The 25,653-nt window shown below is 37.1% G+C and overlaps 1 protein-coding gene across 6 annotated transcripts in view; it reads right to left on the minus strand.

The window, feature by feature from the left end:
• NBEAL1 (neurobeachin like 1) overlaps positions 1–25,653 on the minus strand; it is an 80,187-nt gene that overhangs the window by 49,986 nt on the left and 4,548 nt on the right. For all 6 annotated transcript variants that reach the window (XM_048309539.1, XM_048309540.1, XM_048309543.1 and 3 more), the window contains 8 exons: positions 14,909–15,000; positions 9,543–9,704; positions 8,170–8,251; positions 7,852–7,979; positions 6,927–7,009; positions 4,722–4,807; positions 2,878–3,184; positions 1,877–1,983 (listed from right to left, as the gene is read on the minus strand). In XM_048309539.1, coding sequence (XP_048165496.1) covers positions 1,877–1,983; positions 2,878–3,184; positions 4,722–4,807; positions 6,927–7,009; positions 7,852–7,979; positions 8,170–8,251; positions 9,543–9,704; positions 14,909–15,000 — 1,047 coding nt within the window. The remainder of the gene's footprint in view (positions 1–1,876; positions 1,984–2,877; positions 3,185–4,721; positions 4,808–6,926; positions 7,010–7,851; positions 7,980–8,169; positions 8,252–9,542; positions 9,705–14,908; positions 15,001–25,653) is intronic.

Here is a 25,653-nt window from a genome sequence, read left to right on the forward strand (position 1 = left end):
AGCTTTTGAGCAGATCTCTAACCCTAAAGCATAGTTAAGGAAAGACAATTTGCCCATGAGCCTTAAAACCAGCAAATATGAAAAAAAAGGATTTACCTTTTACAAGATCTTTATACTGCAAATGACTAGGAAGTATGACTAGAAATGTAGCCTTGAACACCCCAAGTTCTTGGGGATATCTATAGCAGAAATAGTAGTATGTATTTTCTTTACCCCTCCTTTCCATAGAAATTACTTGCATTTCAAGTTTGCAGAAGATCCAATACATTCCTGAGTTTCAGAGATGTGTATGCACTCTCATGCTCTCTGACAAGACGCAGAACATGCTTTTCACACACAGCTTGCTTAGGAACCCAGTAGCAATTTTCACAAATGATGGAAAAAAATCTAGAAATAGGGTCTCCACCCCCAGCTAATAAGGAGAAATCCTAATTCTACAGCTAAATCAGTCTTTGCTATTTGGCTTTGAAAAAGAATAGAGAGACAGTATATTTGGAAGTACAAATATACTGCAACACCTGTCCTGCTTCTTTCTCTCCCACTTCTCACCCTTGGGGGTATTTTGCCTGTGAGAGGCTAAAAAAGCACATTGTGTACCAAACTGGCAGCACTGATCTCTAAACAACACAGTGATATGTGAGACTGTATCCCAGGAAAAAACCTTAAAAGAACATATCTTATAACATACAGACAGGAAGAATAAAAATAAAAACAGCAAGCTGCAATAAAAAATAGAGCAGCTGTTCCTGCCTTCTTAAATTCCACCACTTGTTTATGAGAGCAGGAGCACAGCTAAGAGTCTCCATGAAGAGGTAAACATCACATTGTTGATGATTTTAGAAGAAACCAAAAAAGGAGTTTCTTATAGAGCACAAGGTTAGTACAAAAATAGGCAGAGATTCCCAAACACAGGAGGAGAATAGAAAGGTCAAATAATGTCTTTTCAGAAGGAGATAATAAAACTACAAACTATTCAAAACACTTCAAGTCAGCTGGCATTCTGCCACTGATTATAATTAAGACATAAGCCAAACACATTTATTTTTAATACATCATTGCACTGAAATGCATTTTAATCCAAAATTCTAAATGGATTAGAAACAAATTGCACATTGTAGCTAGCATTAAATTACCCAGCATCAGAAGAGCTCAAAACAGCTGTGTCACTAACATATCAGAAAAAGAGAAACAAAATAGTGGAGAGTGTTACATCATATCCATGTTCTTTTACACAAGGAAAAATGAAATCAGTGCAATCAGTGGAAGTTTGCAAATTTCGACCATTTGCGGTTGAGATGAAAACCCTAAATCCCATCTAGAAAAGGAAAAATTGAAGAACATTTTTAACAGCTTGAGCTCATATTTTACATCAGCCACACACAGGACTCAAATATTTTGAAACAGTTACAATGGCACACCAGCAAGATTTTTTTAAACGGAAAAACATTCCTCTGAAATTAGAATGCAGGCCTCTGGCAGCAGTTGTTAAGTGACTTCCTAGCAATCCAGTGATAGAATATAAAAGAAATAAAACAAACCAAAAAAACAAGCCACAAACCCCACAACAAAAACCCAAATAAAAAGGCTGGGGGATTGATTTTTTTCAATCAGACATACTGTTAGAGGTCACTGTGCTTTGCTCAAAGTCTGACATCTGAGAGTTTTTAATAGGCAAGAAAAGATTCAGCACTGATTCAAAGATACAGCATCATAACAGATTATGGAGACTGAGCAGGGTCTGTAAAGGTATTTTGCTCAGGACTCAAAGTTAAGTATCAATTGCTTTAACCACAAGACAGACACGAGACACCTCTACTTCATTAATGATAATACAAGGCAGGTTTTGTTCAAAATATGCTGATAAGGGAAAACTTACCTTGCAGTTCTGCAACAGTCGAATGAGATGCTCAAAGCAGTTACTGTTAAGGAAAATTGCCTGCAGAACAGGCCTATCTGTGCAGTCTAACATGGCTGTGATGGTATCTATAAAATTAAAACAGAACTGGCATCAAAGACAAAACACTTCCCAAATCCATCAAGCATTTTTTCCTGCATGTTCCATAATATACATCAGGGAAAAATTAGACAAATTATATGCTCTGCAATTTTGATCAAGAATGATATGCATTTTAAGAACATCTTAAATCACTGGGCCTAAAAGCTAAACATTTTGACACTGTAAAAATTACCATATAGCCTACTATATATGGAGAAAAATTCAGCTAATGAGTATCTTTGATTGTTTTGGGCTCTGTTTCAAGTCATTGCCAATTGTGAGTACATAAGCAGTATTACCTTTTTTTTAAAGCACATAAACACTTCTTTCCTCACCAAGCAATTACTCTGCGTTCTACAACAGCCTTATACTGTAAGCACTCTCTGTGGCTGCAGTACTGTTCCTCAGTTTTCTTGGAAGTATGGGAAAAGAAACACCTTTATTTCCTGTGCTGAACATCAAAATGGAAAAAACTGAAACCCCTGCATTCATACCCAAAGACTTATACACAGCTCTTTCAGACTATTACTTCTGGCCAATGTTTACAACAATGCCATTTGAAAATCAAACTATCACAAAACAGCACCACACGGCTGTTTTATTACAGAACAGTCTTATTCTGCAATTACTAAGGTTCTGATAAGTGTCACTTGTTGCCTAGCAAAGTTTTTCTCTTTTAATGGAGACTTTCAGTCTATCAACCTTGACACTCTAGTTAAATGGTAGCAGTCTGATATGGTTTCTTCAGTTTTTTTTTTAGTAAGTGATTAAACAAGAAATATCTAAGAAGAAATGTTAGAAATTTTTCAATTGCTTAGCCAAGTCAACATTTTTGCTTCAGAGTTATTGTCAAGAAATATTGAAAGGAACTGGGTACTCACTCAGCATTTGGATCTGTAGTGCTATGAATCTGCTCTCCCACTGCCTGCATCGCCTTGGATTAGGTAAGGCTGAATGGTCTGAATTAAGCAACTTGAAATAGTTCTCCAATATTGTACTTGTCTCAACTTGGCGCTGGTCAGAACTGCTGGTTAGGAGGATATGGACAACTTCCGTCAGGCACTTCAGAGTCAGCTCTGCCTTCCTGCTCACTTCCTCAGGGTTTCTGTCATCCCAGTTGTCACAGTCTGCTAAAACACGCATCAAGACTTCCATGGTGGCAGGAGATACTGCTTGAAGAGCATTCCTCTGAAACCCATTACGGCAAAAAAATTATCAAGAAAAATGAATGAATTTAGAAGAATTTAAACCACTTCAAACCAGCTGTGTCTACCTGAGACATCTGAATCATGCAATATGCATTATTATATATACTAATGCTATGTAGTTGTTAAATAAGAAACATTCTATTTGGATTATGTTGATGGCTACAGATGAAATGCATCCCATCTCATTCAGTTAAATAGACTCTCTTTTCTGAAGGGAATGCTTATGTAGAAAAGGAAATACAATTTAAATATGTGTTATAAAATTCTTGCAAGGCAGCCTTGATAAACTGCTAATTTGAGGCAAACCTTCACCTGAGTTTTCATTTTAGATTATGAGATTGATGATACTTTAGAACATGTGATAAGAACATAGTAATTAGCAAATGTTTGTCTGGGCCCCGAGTGCATTTCCTCACCTTTCTTCCTGGGGGCCTGACTGCATAGGCTCAGGAATAGGAAGCCAAGCTTGTGGTGAGCTTTGAGAAGCTCTGTCAGGAACTCCCTGCCCTCTGTAGGGACCTGCATTCCAGCTTTGGCTCTCAACCTTTTACCTGTCTGATCTACACTGCAGCCATGGCCATGCCTGGCCATGTCGTGACTTGAACCTGACCCACTGACCTGACTGCCCAGCTGGACCTTAGCCCTGCTTCACGGCTATGGATGGGGCTGGCAACCACGGGCCTCTTGACTGACTCCAGTTACCACTGGTAAAGCTAACCTGTGCTCTGATGTGCTGACCAGACTTCCTGGCTTGACTTTAGGCTTTATCACTACAGTCTTGTCTAGTAGACTGGGCTGGTTGATCCTGGTTCCTGCCACCACACCTGCTCCCATCACTCTGTCTGGGTATAGTGGGATCGCACCTTTTGCCAGTCAGGTCAACTTCTTCTGGCCATCCTGCTTAGCCTCAGCTTGACTGCCCTGATGGAGCAGAGCCTGGCTTTGCAGCTCCCTGGCAACCTTTAAAAACACGCTCTCCAAGATCATCAGATGTCGCAGCTGCTTGTGACCAGACTAAGCAGGACATTACAGAAGTCAGGCAAGAAAGTGGATGTTGGCTTTGCTGCTGCTGAATACCCTCTTTTCCTCAAACTCTTTCAAAGACTTTCAACAGCTTCCAAGCTGTAAAGACCCCATGCCTCCTACTGAAAACAGCTTACTGTCAGCACTGGGAAGTAAGCTAGATCAATTTCATGCTCATGAACACAAAACTTTCATCTCTGCAGGTGGAAATCCCTAATCAAGTTACCCACATTTCTTCTTTTAAATATTACAGTAAGTTCATATGAACATGTAGCTGTTCTTAACAGCAAACTTCTACTGTTACTTGAAATCAGGACCCAGCTTTTAGCGTTTAGGTAATATTGCACAGAACGATCCCAAAGTTCATAAGACAAAAAGAATTAACCATCTATAATAAATTCTTCTCATTTACAAGTTATGGAGTATTTAAAAGCCTTAAATAAGAAACAAGCATTTGGAGGTTTCAGCAACTGAAAAGTTTAGAGTATCCTTACCTGACCACCAGCCACAATAGCTCCAAAGAGGTGTAGCAGGCAACATTTTAGGCTTTCCTTGAGATGTTCACTTTCTTGAAAGCACTCTGATTAAATAAAAAGGAGATTTTCCTCAAAACAACCCCACCAACAAATAACAAAAAACCCCTCCTATATTCCCTGTCATCACACAAATTTAAAAAAATTTCAACTGTATCATCTCCACTTTCTTTTACATAACTCAGACACAAACATACCAACTCCAGCATTATCACAGTAACATAACATGACCACATCTAGCAGGAATTCACAGGGCCACACCTTCAGCTCACATAAAACTTTCCATGCCAGCTTTCAGAACTATAGACATACAACTTTTGATCTTGATTCATAATGTAAAAAGGAGCCCATTTTGTCCATACTAATGAGAAATAGAAGGACGTACTAACACACAACCAGTTATCAAGCATGACAAAGTTCAGAGAAATTTTGGCATGGAAAGTCTGATGCCATATGCAGTGCAGGTAGCTCAAAAAAAACCAGTCCCTGAGTTTGCTGACTTTAAGGCAGAGTGCCAGAGAATCCTGTGCAGATGTGTAACCTTTCTAGCAGTAATCTCTTTAACAACAACTACCCTGCATCTCTCCTCTTGTCATATCTGATAGAAATTAGTCCTAAACAGCCTCAAGAACTCTTCTTAGCAATAGATATAACCTGGATATTGTTGTTATAGCAATAACACTAGACCTAATGCAGCTGCAAGAAACTAGAAAGGATTATTTTTGGAAATACCAATTATTGGCAAGTAAGATTTCTGACTATATACTAAATGTCTAAGCCTGTTTTAAATGAAGATTGCAGAGCTGTTTTTTAAATCAGTTCTCCAAACAGAACCAAGCTTATATGATCACACTTAGTGAGCTGGTACCACCACTCCTTGACTTATAGCCTCTGGATCTTTATAGAGCCTCAGGCAAATTGAAAAAAGCAGTACCTAGCAGACCATGAATAAATTGTTAGGGGTGGTAGACTGAAACCACCCTCCCTCAAATTAGTCCTGGCATGGCAGAACGCTTAAGGCACATGCTCAGCAAATTCTAACTCTGTCCTTTCTACGAGTTGGCCAACAAGCAGATGAGCAACCGCCTGCTAATTAGCACACTTTTAGCTCGGTCACATTATATGATATTTAAGAGACTTAGGAGAAACCACAGTGCAATGCACTGAATGGAGAGGAGAGAACCTAGAGATGACATTTGTCAGTAGCAGCCTTTAGAGTGGGTTTCCAGTGCTCTGGCACGAAGATAAGGGCATTTTACTGACATCGACAATTCGGTCTTTTTGGCAACTATCCTATTTTTTTGTACACAGCAATGGAGTCTCAAGGAACAGGAGCTGTGACTCAAACCTAGAAGAATCAAATTCATAAATGCTACCACTCCAGGAAGAGAACCTTTTCTTTAAATTTTCAGTTACGACCAAGTTAATGGATAGTTGCAAAAAGGGCTGATTTCACTCCACTCCCCATCCCTCCCGCTTATTCCTGCTGCTTCAATTCTGTAGGACTAGCATTTTGGTATGTTAAACTGACAAACTACCTGGGCATCCCACATTCCTGAGATTTAAGTACAGAATATGGACATGTAAATCCTTCTTTTCCACACAAACAGTCTGTAATGGTAAGAACACATGAATTCCAAAGTAGCCATCATGATATTTAATGACTTAACCAGAGAGAAAAGTGTTTTCCAAACTCAAGGCCAAGGAGCATTCACTAGTTGAATGGCACAGAGTTTCATCTTTTCTAGCTGTTAAATCATATTAAAGAGACAGAAGTGCATGAACACTCTCCTAAGATTATTCTTCTATGAGAGTTATCAGCACAGTTACTAGAGGAATCTCATGTGCAATCACTATGCACCATAATAAATGGAAAAGTTGGCAATTCACAGAACCAACCCTATTAAACCATGTTAGGCACCAAAATAAAGTCTAGAAATAAAGAAAAAGGCTTTCAAAGATGAGCAGAAATGGAAAAATAGTGGTGCTCAGAGCAAAAAACAAGTACAAACAACAAGCAACCAAAGCAACCCACTTCATTCAGCCTCAGAAAGCAAGTAAGGGACTTTTACATTATCAGGCACGCTTAGGAGAAAGTTACTTGGACTCATTAAGTTCATTCCTCTAAAGAAGACTATTTATTAACAGGCTGTCAGTAATACTTACGGTAAAAGAAAGGGACAAACTCAACAGTGAGGGAAGCTGGTTTATACTTCTGTCTGCTCCTTTCAACTGTACTAATCAAACGTCTGCAATTACATTAAAAAACATATGCCAAAGAAATTAGATATGATACCTTTATGACTTATTTATTAATTTATGACTTATAATATGAAACTAAAATATGACGTAATAGAAAACACTGCCAAAAATCAGGAGTTATCTTTTGCCTGCAGGAGGAAAAAGAATAGTGAAGCAGTATTTCATCCTGAAAACATGAATCACAGCTAATCCCATATTCAGTCTGCACCCAGAAATACTTTAAATTTTACAAAATGGTTTAAAAAAATAAAAATGTTTATTTAAAAAAATAAAATGAAAAAGCCAGCAATCTCTTATTTAGTCCATGCATATTATAACTAAGCCACCAGCTAGACTGCCAAATTTCTCGACCAAGCAATTTTAAATGGACACAAAACATTATTATGGGTTCATCAGGCTGGAGGGAACACACCATCAAATGAAAGGGATGCAATTCTACTGATATATTTACAAACTTATTTTCAAAGATGAAACTTATCTACACTGTAGACTTCAATAACTTCTTTTGCCCTAGTTTGAGCAAGTCTGCCCACCACATTCCTTTTGGCTTCTTTGTTCCGCCAGTTTAGAAAAATGGCCAGTTTTCAGATGGAGAGAGCAATGTAAGCACCTTTGTGGTGGTCAGTTACAACCAATTGCCCCTTAGTATATCCTCAGATTTAATTTTAACTTTTATACTAACAGTAAATGTATTATAATTTTTGAAATTTATTTAAATCATATCCAGTTTGAGAAAGCATAACATGTTTCTGAGGTGTGATTCTACTGATTCATGGTTATAGCTCTCATAAACCACAGTATTTACAATCCTGTCCTAGTCCACACATACCCTGCAATTCGCTGCCTCCAGTTTCGATATGGATCATAGAGACTTTCACAGAAAGCCAATGCATGTCTCACAAATTCTTCTATTGGGGTCTGATCTTCCACTTCTTTTTCTTTTGTTTTGCTTTTTAACTGAGGAGAAAAAGAAAGCTATGATCAGAAAATTTCCAGAAGTTGAAAATTAATCTTAATCTCCTCCAGAACAGTTCTGAGCCTATGAATTGTTCTCCATATAACACTATTACTGAAAGAGCAGACCACGTAACGAGGAGCAGGAAGTATCAGATGGCAGAAAAACAGATAAGAATTGTTAACCACGTACCTGTTGAATGTATAACGTAGTCATGGTGATAACATGGTTAATGTATGAACACATCCCAATCTCTTCCACATTAGCCAAATTCCTGTGAAGACGACATAAAAACCACAGCATTGTACACAGTTCATCTGAAGCTAGTTCAAACAATGTTTGTTTTAGCATTCTGGCTATATTCATACAAAAGTATACCAGCATTTCAAAAATACTCTCCAAAAGACTGCACATACTTAAATGTTTATTTCTGTCAGTTACAGAGCTCACAAGTTTTCGTCTAACAGGAAGAAAGGTTCGAGTCACTCTGCTGCAGGCCAATTCCATCTGGAATTTGGGGTTTCAGAGGTTAAGCAGATTCCCAGGACACCCTAAATAGAAAGCTCAGAAATGGCATCTGATAACAAAGAATAACTTCCACTTTACTAGTTCATACACTTTCTAGAACTTTAGTAAACATATTACCTAGAAACATTGATTCACTTTAAATTCTCTGGAGGAAAACACCTAATAAATTATTTTAAGAAAAAATCCCAACAACAACAAAGAATTTCTCAATTTTGAAGTCACAAAGATCAGACACCAAAGTGATGACGTAGCAGAACTTCTCAGGAAGTAAAGGTGACAACAGTTTTTAATTTAGAAACACATTACCACCATCTATTCACCTTATATTCAGTATTCCAGGATACTTACACACTGCCATTCAGCTCTCTGTTTCAGAGGTAAGAAGAGCCAAAGTATTAAAAAATGCTGCTTCAAACTCTCCTCAGTAAAGGAGATTCTCTATCATATTTTATTCCCTTCCTCTCTCTAAATGCACTTTGCAACAGAAAACTGAAGAAGAAGTGAGGAATAGATCCCCAAAATCAGTTTATTCATTTGTGTCAACAGAATTACACTATCAGGCATAACCTTCAGAAGGAAATCAGCTGCATGAGTAGTGTAATAAGTTTCACAAGCTGTTTATGGAATTATAACCATGTTAAGAATGTGAAACAGTTCTTCCTGTACAATTCTCTCAAGTTATTTCATAGCTAATGCTTGTTAGAGTGCACCTTTTCTTTTAAAAGTATTTCTTATACCAGGAACATCATATCTTGAACTCCCAGAGATTTATCTCCTATAACTACAAGGAATTTAGCATTTAATCCCCTTCTATTCCTATCACAAATATTATTGCTAAGATGATTGCATTGCTCTCCTCTCTCTCTTTTATTCCCTCTGCCTCTATTTTGAAGATTGTGAGAAGTGTAATTTTTCTGTTTCTACTGGGAAAGCGTCAAATCACATTGTACATGTCATTGAAATCTATATTTATAGGCTGCATCAAGATTTCTTAAACAAAACAATAGTCTTGCTGAGGTAACAATTAGAACAAATACCTGCAAAGGATGATAAAGAATTTCACAAGTAAAAGTGACAGAGTCTGCTGCTGCTCTTCCAGGCCATCTGACATTTTCTGGACACACTGTAGCAACTGGAGCCTGACGACCTGAAGAATGTTATCAGGAAGCAGTGATATTCCTGGAGGAACGTCATCCACCCTAATGAAAAGATCCAGACACAAAATTGTTAATCATACAAAAGACAAGCTGCCAATCGATTTCCATGAACTCATGTAGTGTTCCACTAAAGTTCTGTGGGAAAGGTCACCCAACTGACAGATCACAAACACTTCCTAATGAACCACAAGGAAGCATCTGTTGGCAATACACCAACCTGAGCTTCCTTTTCCCCAGCAATGAACTACATTTAAAAAGAAAAGTGTTAAAAAATTCATTAAGCAGATTCCTAAATCCTCCTCCATGCAATGAGCTGCCTTAATTGCCACAAACAAATTGCATGATCTTCATCAGGTAAACAGGTGGCCTGGGAAATCCCTAAGGACAGCCACAATGGAACGAAACATGAGAACAAAACATATTTGGAAGAACGTTTTCAACTTTCTACCGAAGATTAAAAGTGTCCAAATAAATGGGATGCCAATTATTACACAGTGATTGAAGCTCAGTTGGTATTCATCCACATTGAACCTCATGTCGTCCTTACATAAATTTCAAAAAGCCATACAAAATTATCTTGCCTATTGTTTTCTGAAAACTAAAACATTTTTAGAAACATCCCAGTGAGAACCAAGACATGAGGAAAAGAATGGGTTTAGTTGTGTTCCGTTTTTTTTTTTCCAGTGATCCAAAACCAAATAAGAAAATGATCCAGGAACAACCAAAAGGAAACCCATTTCAGTAACAGTATAGAAATCTACAGGTCTGTTAGAACATCTTTTGGGATGAAGACTGTTTATCCACTGTTGCACATGCTAAAAAGAGTTTGCCTTTGCCAGTAGCTATTTACCCTGACACATCCTCTATGAACTCTGTGCAGAAAAAGGAAGACACAAGCAAGAGCCTCACAGCTTATAAAAGCCTTCAATACGAACAAACCCACAGGAAAGTCACAACAAAAAAATTCAGCTAGCTCAAAACCTCATTAATGTGACCATTGCATACATACATCTGTGCAAGAAAAAAGCACAAAAAAAGCATGTAGAAATGCAATGACTAACCCTACACAACATGATAGATATTATTTGAGGAAAATGGGAACAATCCATTGTTTAGCTTCTAATGTTGAAAAGGAAAGTCTTTACAGGAGAGAAAATCAGAGACTCCATTTGGTAAAACATCTAGATGGGTATAAGTGACAGAAAGCTTCCATATCCTAGAAAACAAATGTTACCTATATTTATACAGATGATCACCTACTGTTCCTTCCCTTGCCTCTTCACAGAGTTGTGCAATTTGCTTTTCAGATCGTGGAATTCAGAATCTCAAGGGATTCAGAAAGTTGTAACACAAATTTTATAGCCTCGGCTCTAAACTGATGGCAACACTAACCACAAAACTGAGAGCAACTGTTTTTTTTCAAATACAAATGCCAAGAAAGGAATTTTGATTTCTGTGATAGCAACTTCACCCCTGAAGATGCCATCAGATCCATAATCTCTGGAACTACAAGTGTGGATCCTCATAATCTGAAAATTCAGATTCTGTATTTCAGATTCTGGTAATTCCCTCTCAGTATTCGGAAAACCATAATTTTTGACAGCTGAAATCATATCTCCAGAAGTTAATTCCCTAAAATGGCCAACAAGTCTTTTTCAGTAAGATCATGAAATGCTTTACAAGAGAGCAAACAGCATACCCTTCATGCCTCACATCCCAAAGAATGTTTTCTTTGCAGTAGCTGCCCGTCTGTGCTATTGCACAACCCATGAGAACCCATGCCTCATGTGAGACCAGCATGAGAAATCTTAATTGGGATTACTCAAAATGAATACACTATAGAGTATATAAATAAATACAAATATTTATAAATAATCAAGCTTTTTTTACCCCAGAGCAAATTACTACTATACCACCAAAGAAACCTAAGACTTACATTTGTCAACATGTAGTGCCAATTTTTTCCAACAAGACTCACTGTTTAAACTAAGTATTCCAAAAGGAATGAAAAAAAATTAATATAAAAAAATCATACCTTATTTGACATTCTAATTTGACTGCTGGTATCCTACCTCAAAAATATGAGAAAGAACTTGACACACTTGGGTTCTTTTTATTTATAATTTCCTTCATTACATTAATGTGGTTATGCAGCCATATAGACTGCAATGTCAGGTGTCTGAAAGGGAACTGAATCACCTCCACATTGTATGCACCTATTACAGCTCAAACTCACACACATTGGGAACTCTTCTCCGGCAGTAAGGCCTTGGGAACAAACTGCTGTTAGCAAACCAGGCTTTACTTTTCAACAATCACCATGTAATCACACCAACCATGTAATCAGCATTCCTATCATGATTTCTGCACCATTTTTATGTGGATTTGAAGTCAGCAAGTTAATAAAATATGGTTTCTATGGTACTTTGAATGAGCTTCCTTTAAGCTCCTTTGCTCAAGATAATGCAAAACAAAAGCAGAAAAAAAGTACGACAACACTCTGGAGGCCTTTGTTATTTTTTAAAGTATTGAATCAAATGACAATTCCTCTCCAATGAGGCAAAGAAATCCTCACACTAGCTGGTAAAGGTTTTATCCTTTCTATGGTAAATACATCTGACATGGATACATGTTTTGAGGGAAAGAGCAGAGAGGTGTGCTGGTCTTTTGTGCTCAATGCTCAAACCCATCAGCAGAGCTATATCTGCCTTTTCAGCAAAATCATTAATAATGTCATCAATGAGCCATTTCATACAGAGTAAATGCACAAAGATAGGAGTAGAACTGAAGCTGTATAAGCCTATAAACTGCATAGCTGTATAAGCTCTACTTATACAGTCAAATCATAACACTGGATATACTCATACACTATATTTAGAGGTTTCCTAATTCTGTATTGCTTAGCATCTTTCACATTTCCAAAGCAGACTTCAGGAAATTACATATTCTAATTTATAGAAAAAACACTCTTATGAGTTAAATCAGCAAGTGACAGTGCCAATTAAGAGTCTTTGTTTCAGACAGGAAAAAAAGCCAAAACCAAACCTGTAATAGAACCTTTACATTTCTTAAGTGGTATTTTCTTGGAGGTTAAAAAACCCCACATATGTTTTAGACTGACACAAAATTTCATGCCTGTCTTCCAAAAGGTTAGTTGTGTCCAGCAATCTGTAAAAGCCTTCTTCTCCCTATATAGTTTCTCATTATTTCCTGGCATTAGCCCTTCAGTACACAATGTCTTTCATCCATATAGCTGTAAAACACACCAAGATTTATAGAAAGAAAAAAAAAAAGAGAAAAAATATTGGTGCAGTCAGTTTCTCATTTTAGCTAGCACCACCTTTTTTTTTTTTTTTTTTAAGACCAAAGACAGAATTAGCTGTCTATTAAGGAAACCAGTTAAAAAAAAAAAAAAAAAAAAAAAAGGGAGTCCACAGGGTCCTCTGGCCCCTGGAGTCACTGGAAATCAGCATTTGGTGGTTCCACACTGACCTATATTTCTTTTCCATGGGCCCAGTATTACTGTTTTCACAATGTAAATGCCTGCAATACAAATTGACAAACACCAGAAAGATGCCACTTTTCACATGCCTGATTATATCACAAATCCAAGTATGGGCAGAAACTGCAATTCTTTGTTAATTCTAATATCTGATGGCAGTGGTATTTTTAAGGCAGACATAAAAGCACAGGAATGATCTGCCTTCATCCCTATGTTGTTTTGATGCTTTTTCTTTACATCTGTTACGCAAACAATTTAAATCCACATGGTTCCATGCTTCCAATCTACATCACTAATCCTGTCATTAACCTCAGAAAAACACATTATTTTTACAGTCACTAAAGTCACCATTTATCACAATGAATATGCTGCTACTGTTCTGCATAACTAAGCTTTATGTTGCTGAAAAAAAATCCAACGTGAAAACCATGAACACATACACTAAAAACCACCTGAACTCAGAGTACAAACTAACTAAAAAACACTCAAAGTACCAAGACATTCTTCTCTTCCAGCATTTGTATTTCAATACTAAATAGTATGTTAAAGATAACCTGTGTCAAAGGACAAAACTTTTCCTAAACTAAACATAGTAAGATGCATTTTTGACACTACAAAGAAATAAATTTTCAGAAAGAGCACAGAATTAACTTGAAGGTCTTGCTTGCTGGTAATTGCACTACATATTTTACATTCATAGAGGCCTTATGAGGAAAATTTTAATACAAAGAGCTGGGAAGTCCAGGTTTTGTCTGCTGAGGTCCAGTTGCAGCACTCTTCATTTCCTTGTAACAGTTGAGGCTATCACTTGCACTTCAAACAGGATGTGATCCAAAGCCCATTAAAGAATTTCCATTGATTTCAACAGGGCTTGGAGTGCAGCCATCATGCACCGTTCTTTGCTTTCAAACACCATTAGTAGTCTCAGCTATAATACTAACAACAGTTCTCATAAATTCTGAATCCTATAACATTTGATTTTTCTTAAAACCCCTAGTTCACCCAAGCACCTCAAAAGCAAGAGAAAACATCCAATGCCTAAGTTTTTACTCCTCATTCTCAAAGTTAGACATGAAAACATAATCATGATAACACAGCCCAGAAGTTGAAAATACTAAATATGAAACTCTGAAACTGGGTTTCAATAGACCCTCATGATTGTAAGTGGGAACTTTTGGTCAGCAACATGAGGGAAGTCAGCAATATTCTTACCCTGAACTGAAGTCTTCATGGATGCAAGGAAATCACTCTCAAGTCTATAATTGGTGCATATTTTAATTTTTAAATGTTTTCAGCTCAGATACCCAAATCTTTCATTAAGCATTTCATTCATCCTTAATCTTAAAGCAACCCCTGAAATAAAATTATAAAACTCTTTACCTACATCTTGCTTCTCTTCAGTCACTGCTGATGCAAACAGCAAACACTAATACTATTTCATATGCAACATTTAATGAATACTTATTCAAAAAAATTATGATGAGCACAAGGAATAACAACTATGTTTCTGTGAGCAAGAACAAACAATACTCATGCCAGTTTCCTAATATAATGCAAATACCAGTATTTGCCTATTTTCATCATTGGCAACCCAACTTGACCTTCAAATGAATGGGAGTGCCACTCAACAACTAAAAAACTTCCTTTTGTTTAAAGGCAGCACTGCCATTGAACAAGACAGGGCTCTCAGCCAGGTCTGTTTCAGATATCAGGGAAAGATGAACAGGTCTGTAATTCTACATACCTCGTTGGCAGCTTCTCAAAGTCTACATCCAGAAACTGTTCATAGCTAGATACAAAACTATCCAACCAGAGCTTCAGGTAATCTGGATCTTTCTGCAAAAAAGATGAGAACATTAGGCAATATTGCACTCAAGGTCATTTATCAACAGCTCTGTAGTACTGCCTCAAATAAAAAGTATTTAATGCATTTTAACTGGGAGAAAGGAGGGAATACACATTTTTTAGAACTAAAAGAAAAAACAACCACCTGTGTCCTTTGAAATTTTCCACCACATTGTACTGATGGGACATTTTTGCTCTATTCATTACTTTATGTGTCTCCTCTTCTTGGCACCAGTGTCAACCACAGCATTTTAGCTTCTCCCCTTACCAACAATCTTAACTTACTCTCCAGACTCATCCATACCAGCTTTACAAACTTCCTAGAGTGTGTTCTAGTCTTGACACCATAGATACTAGTACACAACACTCCTTATGGCTCATAAAATTAAGAACTCTAAGAGCAATCCTAATCACAAAATAATTTTCTTTTTGCTTCACTCACATTTTTGCTTCACTCATGGCGGCTAGCAGCAGATTAGAGACAGTGTTCAGAAAGACAATGCAGAAACTGTGACTTGCATACTAGATAGCTACAAAACAGATAGAAATTTAAGCTTTCTAGTTGTTCCTAGCAGAGCACAAAGACTGTGTTTGCAACCAGCAGTCCCTCGGGGCTGAATACTGTCCCAGGAACTAGGACAGATATTATACCACACAGGGAAATTCTGTCAAAATATGCATTTGAGGTAGTCTTACTTTAGAAGTCAAGCTGCTTAATTTTCAAGAACAAGTTGCCAGCCCATAGCTAACATATTCCTCTGCCAGGACTGTGCAGTCCTGTCCACTAAGACACACGCATATAGTCCCACATTCTACGCTACAAATAATTTTCAAAATAGCTTTAAATTTTTTGCCTAAAGTATTTGGGATTACAAATGTTTTCTGAATCTACTCCATAATTTATAACCTTTTGCAGAAGCTGAAAACACTTTTCTTCATCCTTTTCCCTCTTCTGTATATCCCCTCTTTTGCTTGTTGCCTTTATATTACCACAAATGTTCCCAAATAACATTTCTCTGCAGTTAAGATCGAAGAGCAAATAGTGAATATCTCTAACACACACACTCTTCTGCAGCAATGTCAGGGTCAAAGAGTCACCAAAAAAGATTGACAGAGTCCTGTCAGTGCAAAATAGCTACCTACAAAAGAGCCCTCCAGTGAGAAAAAACCAAAACAAAGTTAAAAAAACCCACTCAAAACAAAACAAACAACCTCAGAATAAAATAAACATCCAAATCCAGAATCTCAAGTGGTGCAAAGCTCTTCTCAGAGCATCTTTCCACAGCAAGGAGTTATGAAGCATGGGAACCCCCTTCTCATTCTAGAGTTTACCCATCTCCATGTCCCCAAAAACCACCCTCACCTCAAGCAGGAAGTGTCACAAACATCCAGACACAATTTACTTCACTATGCCTATTAATTATATATAAAATGTGTTCAGGTACTGTGACAACAGGTGCCAAATAAAACCCTCAGCTAGATACATATCTGATTATTTGCTTCCACTGACTTTACTGCATTTTCTTGTTCACTTTTCCTAATTGTCTTATTTTCTCTTCTTCTGCTTAATTCTTAATCTCTCCCTCCTTCACAATCTTTCTTCTCCTCATCTCTGCTTTTATTCACTTTTCAATTATTTAAGTAATCACTCCCTCTCTTTTTCTGTTAAAAATTTGTCAAAACAGCACTATGTTCTGGAAGTGCAGTGTAGTCTTGTTCTCATGTTTAATATGCACTGAACTACCAAAGGGTTAACTTATCTTAAACACACCTACCAATTGTCCTCAACATGAAATTGCAAAACACAGAATGAAGGAAGTTGTTGAGATAAAGAATAACTTCAAGCTTTCCAAACTACTAGTTTAAGCTACAGAGATTGTCAGATTATCCCAAACAGGTGAGTAGAGAATATACATTTCTCAGGTTCAGACATCAAACATATTGAAAATCAAACCAAAAGTTAGACAAGAGTAAGACTTGCCTAAAAGAATGATTTAGAAGTAGTAGAAGATGCTGTCTTCAGACACCACAGATTTTCAAAAATGTCACATATTTAAAAGCTTTAACTTTCTTGTACTTCACAGTAAGTTATTTTAGCTGCAAGCAAGCTATTTCACAGAATTATGAAGACAAAGAAAACCAGGATATCATTTTAGTAATTACAATACAGCTCAGGCTACAAAGGGCAAAGCAACCACAGGGAAGTAACGAACAGAAATGTTGCTATATCCACGTGTCCATGCCTCTGATGATAATGCCCATATACATGTGCAAAAACTGAACTCATGTGACTTCTTCCCTGTTGAACAAACTGCTTCTTCGTTGGTGTGAGAAACTTCTCCTCAAAATCCAACAAGAAATATTAGATTGATTCTATTCATATTCCCAAATTAAAATTGTTTGTTGACACAGCTCAGGCTCATTGATAATTGTTAACAGTAAACTTCTGTAAAAAAACTGTTTTTCTTGGTCACCATGACAGAAGTTGTGCAAATAACATCTTTATCTGACTTAAAATTGCTTTAACAAAAAGTTAAGGATGAGAAAAGGGGAAGCGTACAGCAAAAGACAAAATTAGATTAAATGCCTGCTTGCTCCTTCTTAATGACATAGCCTAAATCAGTTTCAAGCTTCTTTATCTTTGAACTACAATGCCTTTGCAAAGCTATCAGTACAGACTGGGAAAAAGAGAACACTGGAAGACAAAATATGCAAGAAATAGCACTTATACAGATGACAAAAGCAAGCCACATGTTATAAAACAGCCAAAAGTTTTTGCCTACCTGTAGAGCACATACTACTCAATTTGCTTTGCCACTAGAACTCCTCCCAGTCATGGTAAAAACCAAGAACTGGAGTAACTGTTTGATAATTCTCTGCAGCACACTATTCAACCCAACTCCCTTCTATTTCAATTCCCTGCCAGTCAATTAATAATGTAATATTCCACATTATTAAAATAATCAGATTTGATATCAAAATACCAGGTAGCACTACTGGTATGTGCCAGTAGAAAAGTTTATGCAACAGTTGACTCACAGTCAAATCGAGAGACTTCCATCCAAGCAGCAGCACTAACTCAAAACCACTTGGACAAAAATATTTTAAAAATCATGAAGGCAAAGAAGTAAACAAGATCACTTAGCAACATGAGAAACACCAAGAAATAAATCTCCATTATATACCAGCTAACAGAAGCATGCCTCCTTTCCAGAAACAAACTAAAATGAAGACTTATGAAGCAGGAGTTCATTCCAGGAAAAAGTGACCCAATATTTAGCAGCTGGGCTACAATTAAGATATGTAAGTTATTTCAACAATGTTAGAAACAAAAGTTACAAACAAACAGCTTTCAAACTTTGAAACTTGCGCTGCTACTGAGAGCAACAAATCACTGAACTGCAACCTCAGCTCTACCCCACCCACTATAAATTGTGAGCTACTACGTAGTATCTGTACTCCTCCCAAGGAAGCAGTAGAACACCAGAATAAAGTATCATAAATACTCAGAAGCCTTGCTACCAGCAGAAGCAGCAAAAACTATGGAATTTATGTCTTTCAAAACTACCCTTTTGTTACCATTCTGCAGACAGGCAGCTGGAGGCTATATCTCAAAAAACAGCTCCAAATTGTTTTCTGTGGGGCTGGTTGAAGATGTACTTTCAAAGCACAGTTTACAAAGCAATGTATGCTTTGATAATACACCACAAGGCTAAACCGTAATAAACCAGTTTAAGATTGGTATTCTTTTCCAGCCCCACTACACACACTCTGCAGACATGTCCTATGAGATCAGCAAGAAATTAAGAAGGAAATTTTTGATTTGTACAGCAGCAGTAAAAGCAGGAAGAAGCTTGTATGTGGTAATAAGATGCCTTTCACCAGTTACAGCTTTCCAACTGCTACAAGATAAGAAATGTTGTTTTCTGAAACCTTGAAGCCGCCTAAGTTACAAGCCTAAGCTTTTAATTTATTTACCTGAAACTTGCCTAGCTTTTGTGTGGGACAAATTGATGTAACTTACTTGAATAATAATTCATATATAGAAACTGCACGCCTTAAAAATTCTGGAAGATAATTTCCCCATGGCTTGAAATCCAAGAAGGTAAAATCCAGCTTAAGTCAGCCATTTCTCTTCATAGTGATAAACGGAAACAAGCAGAGCTTTAACAGGGCTATCGTAAAGGTGTCATTGTAAGACAAGTGAAAATCTACGAAAAAACCCTGAAAAACAAAAAAAAAAGAGCCCAAGAGCATAAAAGTTCTTTAGTTGATAGCCACAAGTTTGCAGAGGTTAAGCTTCAGCTTCTGAGCTCAGCACATTGTAATGAAGGCCTGTGAAATTGCTATAGCAACTGCTATAGCAGTCACTCACCTGCACTAATGAAGAAGAAGTCCTTTATGCCTATTAAATCAAATGTAGCTCAGAGCACCTGAAAGTGAAAATACTTCCTTGTTCCTTCCTTTCCTTAAACATCTCTGGTTTTCATTAAAAAAAAAAAACAAAAAGCCCAACGCGGCAAAATTACACACCACCCTTCAGGCTGCCATTTCCCTAAGATCCTCTCAGCACAGTAAGAGTTGCTACAGCTCTTTACAGTTTAAAAAAAAAAAAGACTGCCAGACCTGAGCAGTGGAGTGTTTCTAACAGGTACTGAAAATAACCTCAAAAAACAGTCAAAACCGTAACACACTAAGCCTGACTCCCATGAAACAGCCAGAGGAGGGTTAGTTTGTTGGGTTTTTTCTTTTCAAACATAGTACGATGCTAGAAAGAAAAAAAAACGTTTGCTAAATAAACCCATCGTACTCGTCCCCAGTATGCACTGCAATACTGTGACTAAACACTGCCAAACAATTATCAAGATTCCCCTGGAGTGTTTAACACTTGTAATACAGATGTATAAACTCTAGCAAGGTCTTGGTGGAACTGGGGAACAAGCTCTCAATGCACCACCTTCAGCATTTAACCACGCTGAAGCAAAGCCGATAGCAGAGAGGGGATCTACTCTGACGCTCTTCTGACAGACAGGACATTCCCTAAGGCAATGAAGTGAAAAGAAACTATAGCCAAAATCTACACTAGCTTGGGACAGGCTCCTGTCTTTGATAAACTGAATTGCCCGGAAGTTACAATAGCCTTTTCTAGTCTCTATGAAAACTGATTAAACAAATGACAAAAATGTTCTAATACAGTCTTATTTTTCAGTCTGCCTGTGCAAGAAGGTCACAAGAAATGTTTGAACCAGCATAACATTTTTTAGATCCTTTAAGAAGTCAGGTAGTCTCACAGCCAGCTCTCAGTTAAATGGAAACATTGTACACAAAACTGGCACTGAAGTCCTCCCACTGAAAGTCTTCAGCCTTGTGCCTGGGGAATATGGGCACATTTACCCAAGGTTTCAAACCACACTATTTATGTATTTATATAAAGGGTTGCTTCTAGATTTAGTAGTTACTTCCATTTCTACTAAGGCTTCAGGCAAGGAACTAGAAGGGCAAAGCTCAGTAGAATTTTACAGATACGTTCAGGAAGCATTAGTTGCTAAAAACAAAAGCTGGATCCACCCGAGGCTATTTGCAGTGTCACATTCCATGCTCTAAAGACAAAAATTCCCTGCAGGGCAGTTCAGAGTCCAACTATCAGACAAGCCCGACTTGTTCGACAAGACAGTTGTTTGAAGCCGTTAAATTTAACATGCAGCCATCAAACAGCCAGCCGGGTCGGACTCCTGCGCTAGCACTCAGTCAACCCTCAAAGTGGATTTCAGCTTAGAAGCACAACCATAAAATGTCACTGGCAGTGGTATTATCATAACTAATCCCCCATCTCCAAGCATTTTATTTAAAATAAGAACAACCCTTTGTTGTCAAGGCTGAATTAGACCTACAAAATGTAACATGTAGAAACCAAACATGAAACATTGCCTTTAGATTACTGGTGAGTTTACTCCTCTTCAAATTAATTGAAGTAGTCTGCCTAAGGCAGAATTGCAGAACGTTTCTCAACACTGTTTGAAATAAACTATTCATTTGGGAATTAGAAGATCTGTTTTAAGGGAACTCTTTCCTCTTTATGTTTTCAGACATAAAAGGCTACATTTCCAGCATGAGAACTCCTAGCAGCCTTTACTCTGAAATATGACACAGTGCTCATGCTTTTTGTGAACCTTTCATGTAAAATGCCAAAATAAAATGTGAAAAGCTTTGTTATAGCAGCAACACTGCAGTTAGAATTAGTAAAAGACTTCATTATAAAGCATTCTAAACCAGCTAAACTGCCTTGATAAATTCAATCAATCAATTCTAATTATCAAGGGAATCACCTTTGGGCACAACTTTCCAATTTAATCAAAATACTGATTTTTGAATCAGAGGATCCAAAAGAAGAAAAGCTCCTGGCAAATAACTATAAATCTCCTTTTACAACATCCACACAAGCATTCTGTTCCATTTCCAGAATTAAAAGAAAAGAGGGATGGAGTGGTGATGCTTTGTTTTATAAATGGAAGTTGCAGTGAATCATGATAGAAACAACTATTTTGGGACAAGTTAAAGATTCTCTTTAGCATAGGGATTTATACCAAATTAAGCCTATAGCTGCCAATCATGATAAAATTTAGCTCACAAACTTTAAAGTCAAGTTTAATATTTTTCTTCTCTTTTCAAAACAAAAAATATTATTAATCTTCTAGTACTGCCTTAAGTTAAAGGCAATCCAAGCACTTTTATTCATTTTCCTCTCTACTTCAGATCTCCAGCAAAACTGGAAAAACAAAATGAAAGAATTTTCTTACTGAAATGGAAGTAAAGCCTCTACTTTTCTTTCTCTTGCTTTTTTTATTGTTGCTGTTGTTTTTGAATAATGATACAATTACAGCCTTGTAGCTTGGAACTGGCACGTGACTGATACCATCCATGGGATGAATCTAATTAATGTGAACTCAGATTTTAATGTCTTCACATTTGACTGGAAGTACCACTACTAGGCAAGCCCCATGTACACATGGTTATACCCTATTTCAGCCTTCTGGAGTCCACTGCACAGGGCACTTATCAGGAATTTACCATACTGCAACAAATTACATCTATTAACATTCACTTTTCCCATCAAAGTTGGCATAGTGAACCAACTGGAAGCTGTATTTTAAGCCTAAGGGAACAAGAAGCATGGGAAATAATTCAAAGGCAACTAAAATAACATGATGTCAAAAGTCTACAGTGTCAAGATCAGCCTAAATTTAATGAAAATTCAAAATATATCTCAGAAAAGCTTTAGACTCTCTTAATTGCTTTAAAACTCCAAATTTTGCCATTGTTTTACATGAGAAAAAGGCTGAAATTTAGCACCAACACACACAAAGTCAGCTTTTGCCCCATTGAGTTTCTAACTTTCAGTGCAGTGCAAGAAACAATACAAGTTTATCACAGACAGAAAGGAAGCAGGATGGTGCTACAACAATAAAACATCAGCCTACTATTTCACTGTATCAACAGCTGAACATTGCCATGTGTTTCAGCAGATAAAGGCTGAGAACTTGTGTACAGCTTAATAAATAAATGTATTTGTTTCAAAGTGGCATATGATTACACCAAATTTAACTAAAACCAATTTTTGTATCTTTAGCTATGGATTTAACTATTCGGTTTTGTCCCCTCAGTTTCACCTGGCCTTACACTAATGTACTGGAGCTGAACTATACACTGAAGGTATAATTCATATATACACTGAAGGTGTATCACTTAAAAACCTCAAATCCACTTTTCAAAAGCACACTTAAAAAAATACCCTCAAAAACTATGGCATAGCAGAATATGGGTTACTTGTCCAAGTGCTGTTTGGCATCCATTGCACTTCCGCTGGTTCAGTTTTTAACTGATCAGCACAATCAACTAGAGCCAGATTTCTGTAAATAACACACTTGTTTTCTGTATCCTGCTTTACTCCCAAGAGCTGTACCCACCCACTATATATTTAATATCACTTATTCCCATTGTGTACTAAAGGCAAATGCAATCCTCAATCATAAATTAGATTATCAAAACTGCTTTAAGTATCAGAGAATGCACAAACATCTTACCGCCACAGAAAACTCACAGCTCATGTTTAGATTTGCAGATACTTGGAGAAGCCTAACTGAGACATCAAACTTAAGACAGTGTTTATGAGGAGAATAATCAAATACAGTTTTAATTTCTTGGTGTTTCTTGTTGTATCTCCTATCATGCTCCACTGCAGCCTCCCATGAAGTAGAAGATAAATTGGAAAAGTTAGACTTGAGCAAATTGGATTTTTTTTAAAGAAAAAAGGTGCTTATCTGTACTGTTGAGGTGTGCATGTTTCGATGCTTTTTCCCCTACTCACATATAATTCTTTCAGCAAGAAAAGCTCAGTAATTAGAGAAACTCTTCTCTCTTCTACAGCCGTTGTTTAACCTTTCTGAAGTCTGTAAATATTTTAACAGTATCTATTGACAACATTTGGATTCAGGCCTTAAGCTCCAATGCTGTTCAATAGGCAGCTAGCAAGCCTCTCTTCCGTTTCTGTAATCAGCACAAACATACCATACATTTGAGTTGATTCAGCAATATTCTTTTATCAGGACACACATTCTCCCCAGATCTGCCCAGCTGACCAAGTTAAAAGCTCCATAACTCAGATACACACAACAATCCAGAGTTTGTTAAATTCACTCTATATTAGAGAATCAACACATAGAACCAGAAGCCTGTGTTTGTAGCTTTATGGTAAATCACTCCACTTAAGAGACACTTAATTCTTTCATGTCAGTAAAAGCTGAATCAGAATTGTCTTCGTTGGCATGTTCAGAACTGGAGGTTTCTTACTGATTCTGTAAAGCACTGATCCACAAACCTGTAGACATGTGGGAATTCTAACCTCATGTTGGACACCACTAAAGCCCTGAATCTTATACCAAAAACATGGACAAGCCTCAGACTTGACTTTATCTAGAAGTAGCAGCTACATGTATGGACTGCCAAATATATTACAGAATAAGCAACAATAACTTCTTCATAGCTTGTAAAATGTTATGGTTTTCTTACATCTTTGTTTAGATTTATCTACTGCCTCACTGCAACCCGAAGACTGCATTCTCTGTGTCAGTCTCTGTTCTGTGTCTGAACAACTACCAGCACAAGGTCACCCTGGCCCATAATTAAGGTAGGAAACAACCACTCAAGAGACTGATGTCTCATATACTCATGTCAGTTATTTAGATGAAAAGTTCTATATTTGTAAGTATCAGAATTATGTTAGTTCTTGGACTAGGAGACATCTCTTTAAATAGCAGTTAATTCAGAATTGAAGACCAACTGTTGTTGTTTATCTATATCTATTCTTAGTTCAGCCTCTTGAATAGAGACAGAACAAAGATATTTTTACCATCACATGGCCACAAGTGGCTTGTGACAGGATCTACAAGTTACACTCACTAGGAATGTGGAGATTTACTTAAAACAACCTACAGAAAAGCTATCTTATATAGCTTGTTTTTTAAGACTTCACTCACTGGTTTCAGCAGAGGCATAAATTTACACGACAGTGAATTACGAAAAACTACTTTTAGTGACCATTTGGTTTGCTCAAACATTCATCTAACTGTAAGCTGAATACTTCTTTATCAAATACAACAAAGGCAATATATAGCACTGTGATCTGCAACATTGACAAGTCAACAGTTGCACAAGAAGGAAGACAAGTGCAAGCCAAGTCAGGATGAGATCACATCTGGGATGCAAAGGTCAGTGTTTCACATGGGGCTTACAATTCTATGTCAAAGATTATTATATTCCCATTGAATTACATGCTTCTCACCACAACTAAGCATAATTTGGCTAAACCCACATTTCTTTGAGAAACAGTGTTGCAATATTAAATGAGAAGATATTTATAATATAGAGAGATCCCTTACTGTGCCAGAGAGAAAACTACAACATTTTAATCTCAATACAATCAGATTTAGTAAAAACAGAAGAGAGGTACAGCACAAGGTAAGAAAGCACATTTGAGATAACAGCTTATGCACAAGTCTGCTGCTCTTAACACAGCAAGGGATGTGACTGTCTCAGCTCCCTGTATTAGTAATGACCAGATCATTATGATCAGCTAACACACAGAGTCCCGACTGTATCAGTGACACTAAGGTTGAATGTTCCCTCTTTTAAATGTGAAGCATGGGCTCCAAACTGGGCAAAGAACATTCACAGGCTTCCCTTCAAATCATTGTGTCATTTTACAGGCAAAGGCAGTGTTTAAATGAAATCAGGGCTATAAGACAAGAGTGTAAGAAAAAGCTCAGAACCATTGCAGTACCATGAAAACTGAAGATTTTCTGATGTGCATATGGTAGAATTGCTTGCATTAATTCCTTCGAAATGTCTTTTGAAGGCAACTAGGATCCCTTTTTTTCATAGACTAGAAAACTCTCCATATAAAAGGGTATCTGAACACTTTCTGAATAAAATCAAAAATATCAGAAATCCTGACATCCTGACATGCTTTATGTCTAAGAGTCTGGAATACCTACCAGAACAACTGGAGATGAACTACATATAATTACAATCTTACAGATAAGACAGAGGTTGAATCTCTTCATTTGAATCTGCAGTAAAAGTTAATTC

Source organism: Corvus hawaiiensis, chromosome 7, assembly GCF_020740725.1.
Source record: "Corvus hawaiiensis isolate bCorHaw1 chromosome 7, bCorHaw1.pri.cur, whole genome shotgun sequence".
Classification (NCBI taxonomy): domain Eukaryota; kingdom Metazoa; phylum Chordata; class Aves; order Passeriformes; family Corvidae; genus Corvus; species Corvus hawaiiensis.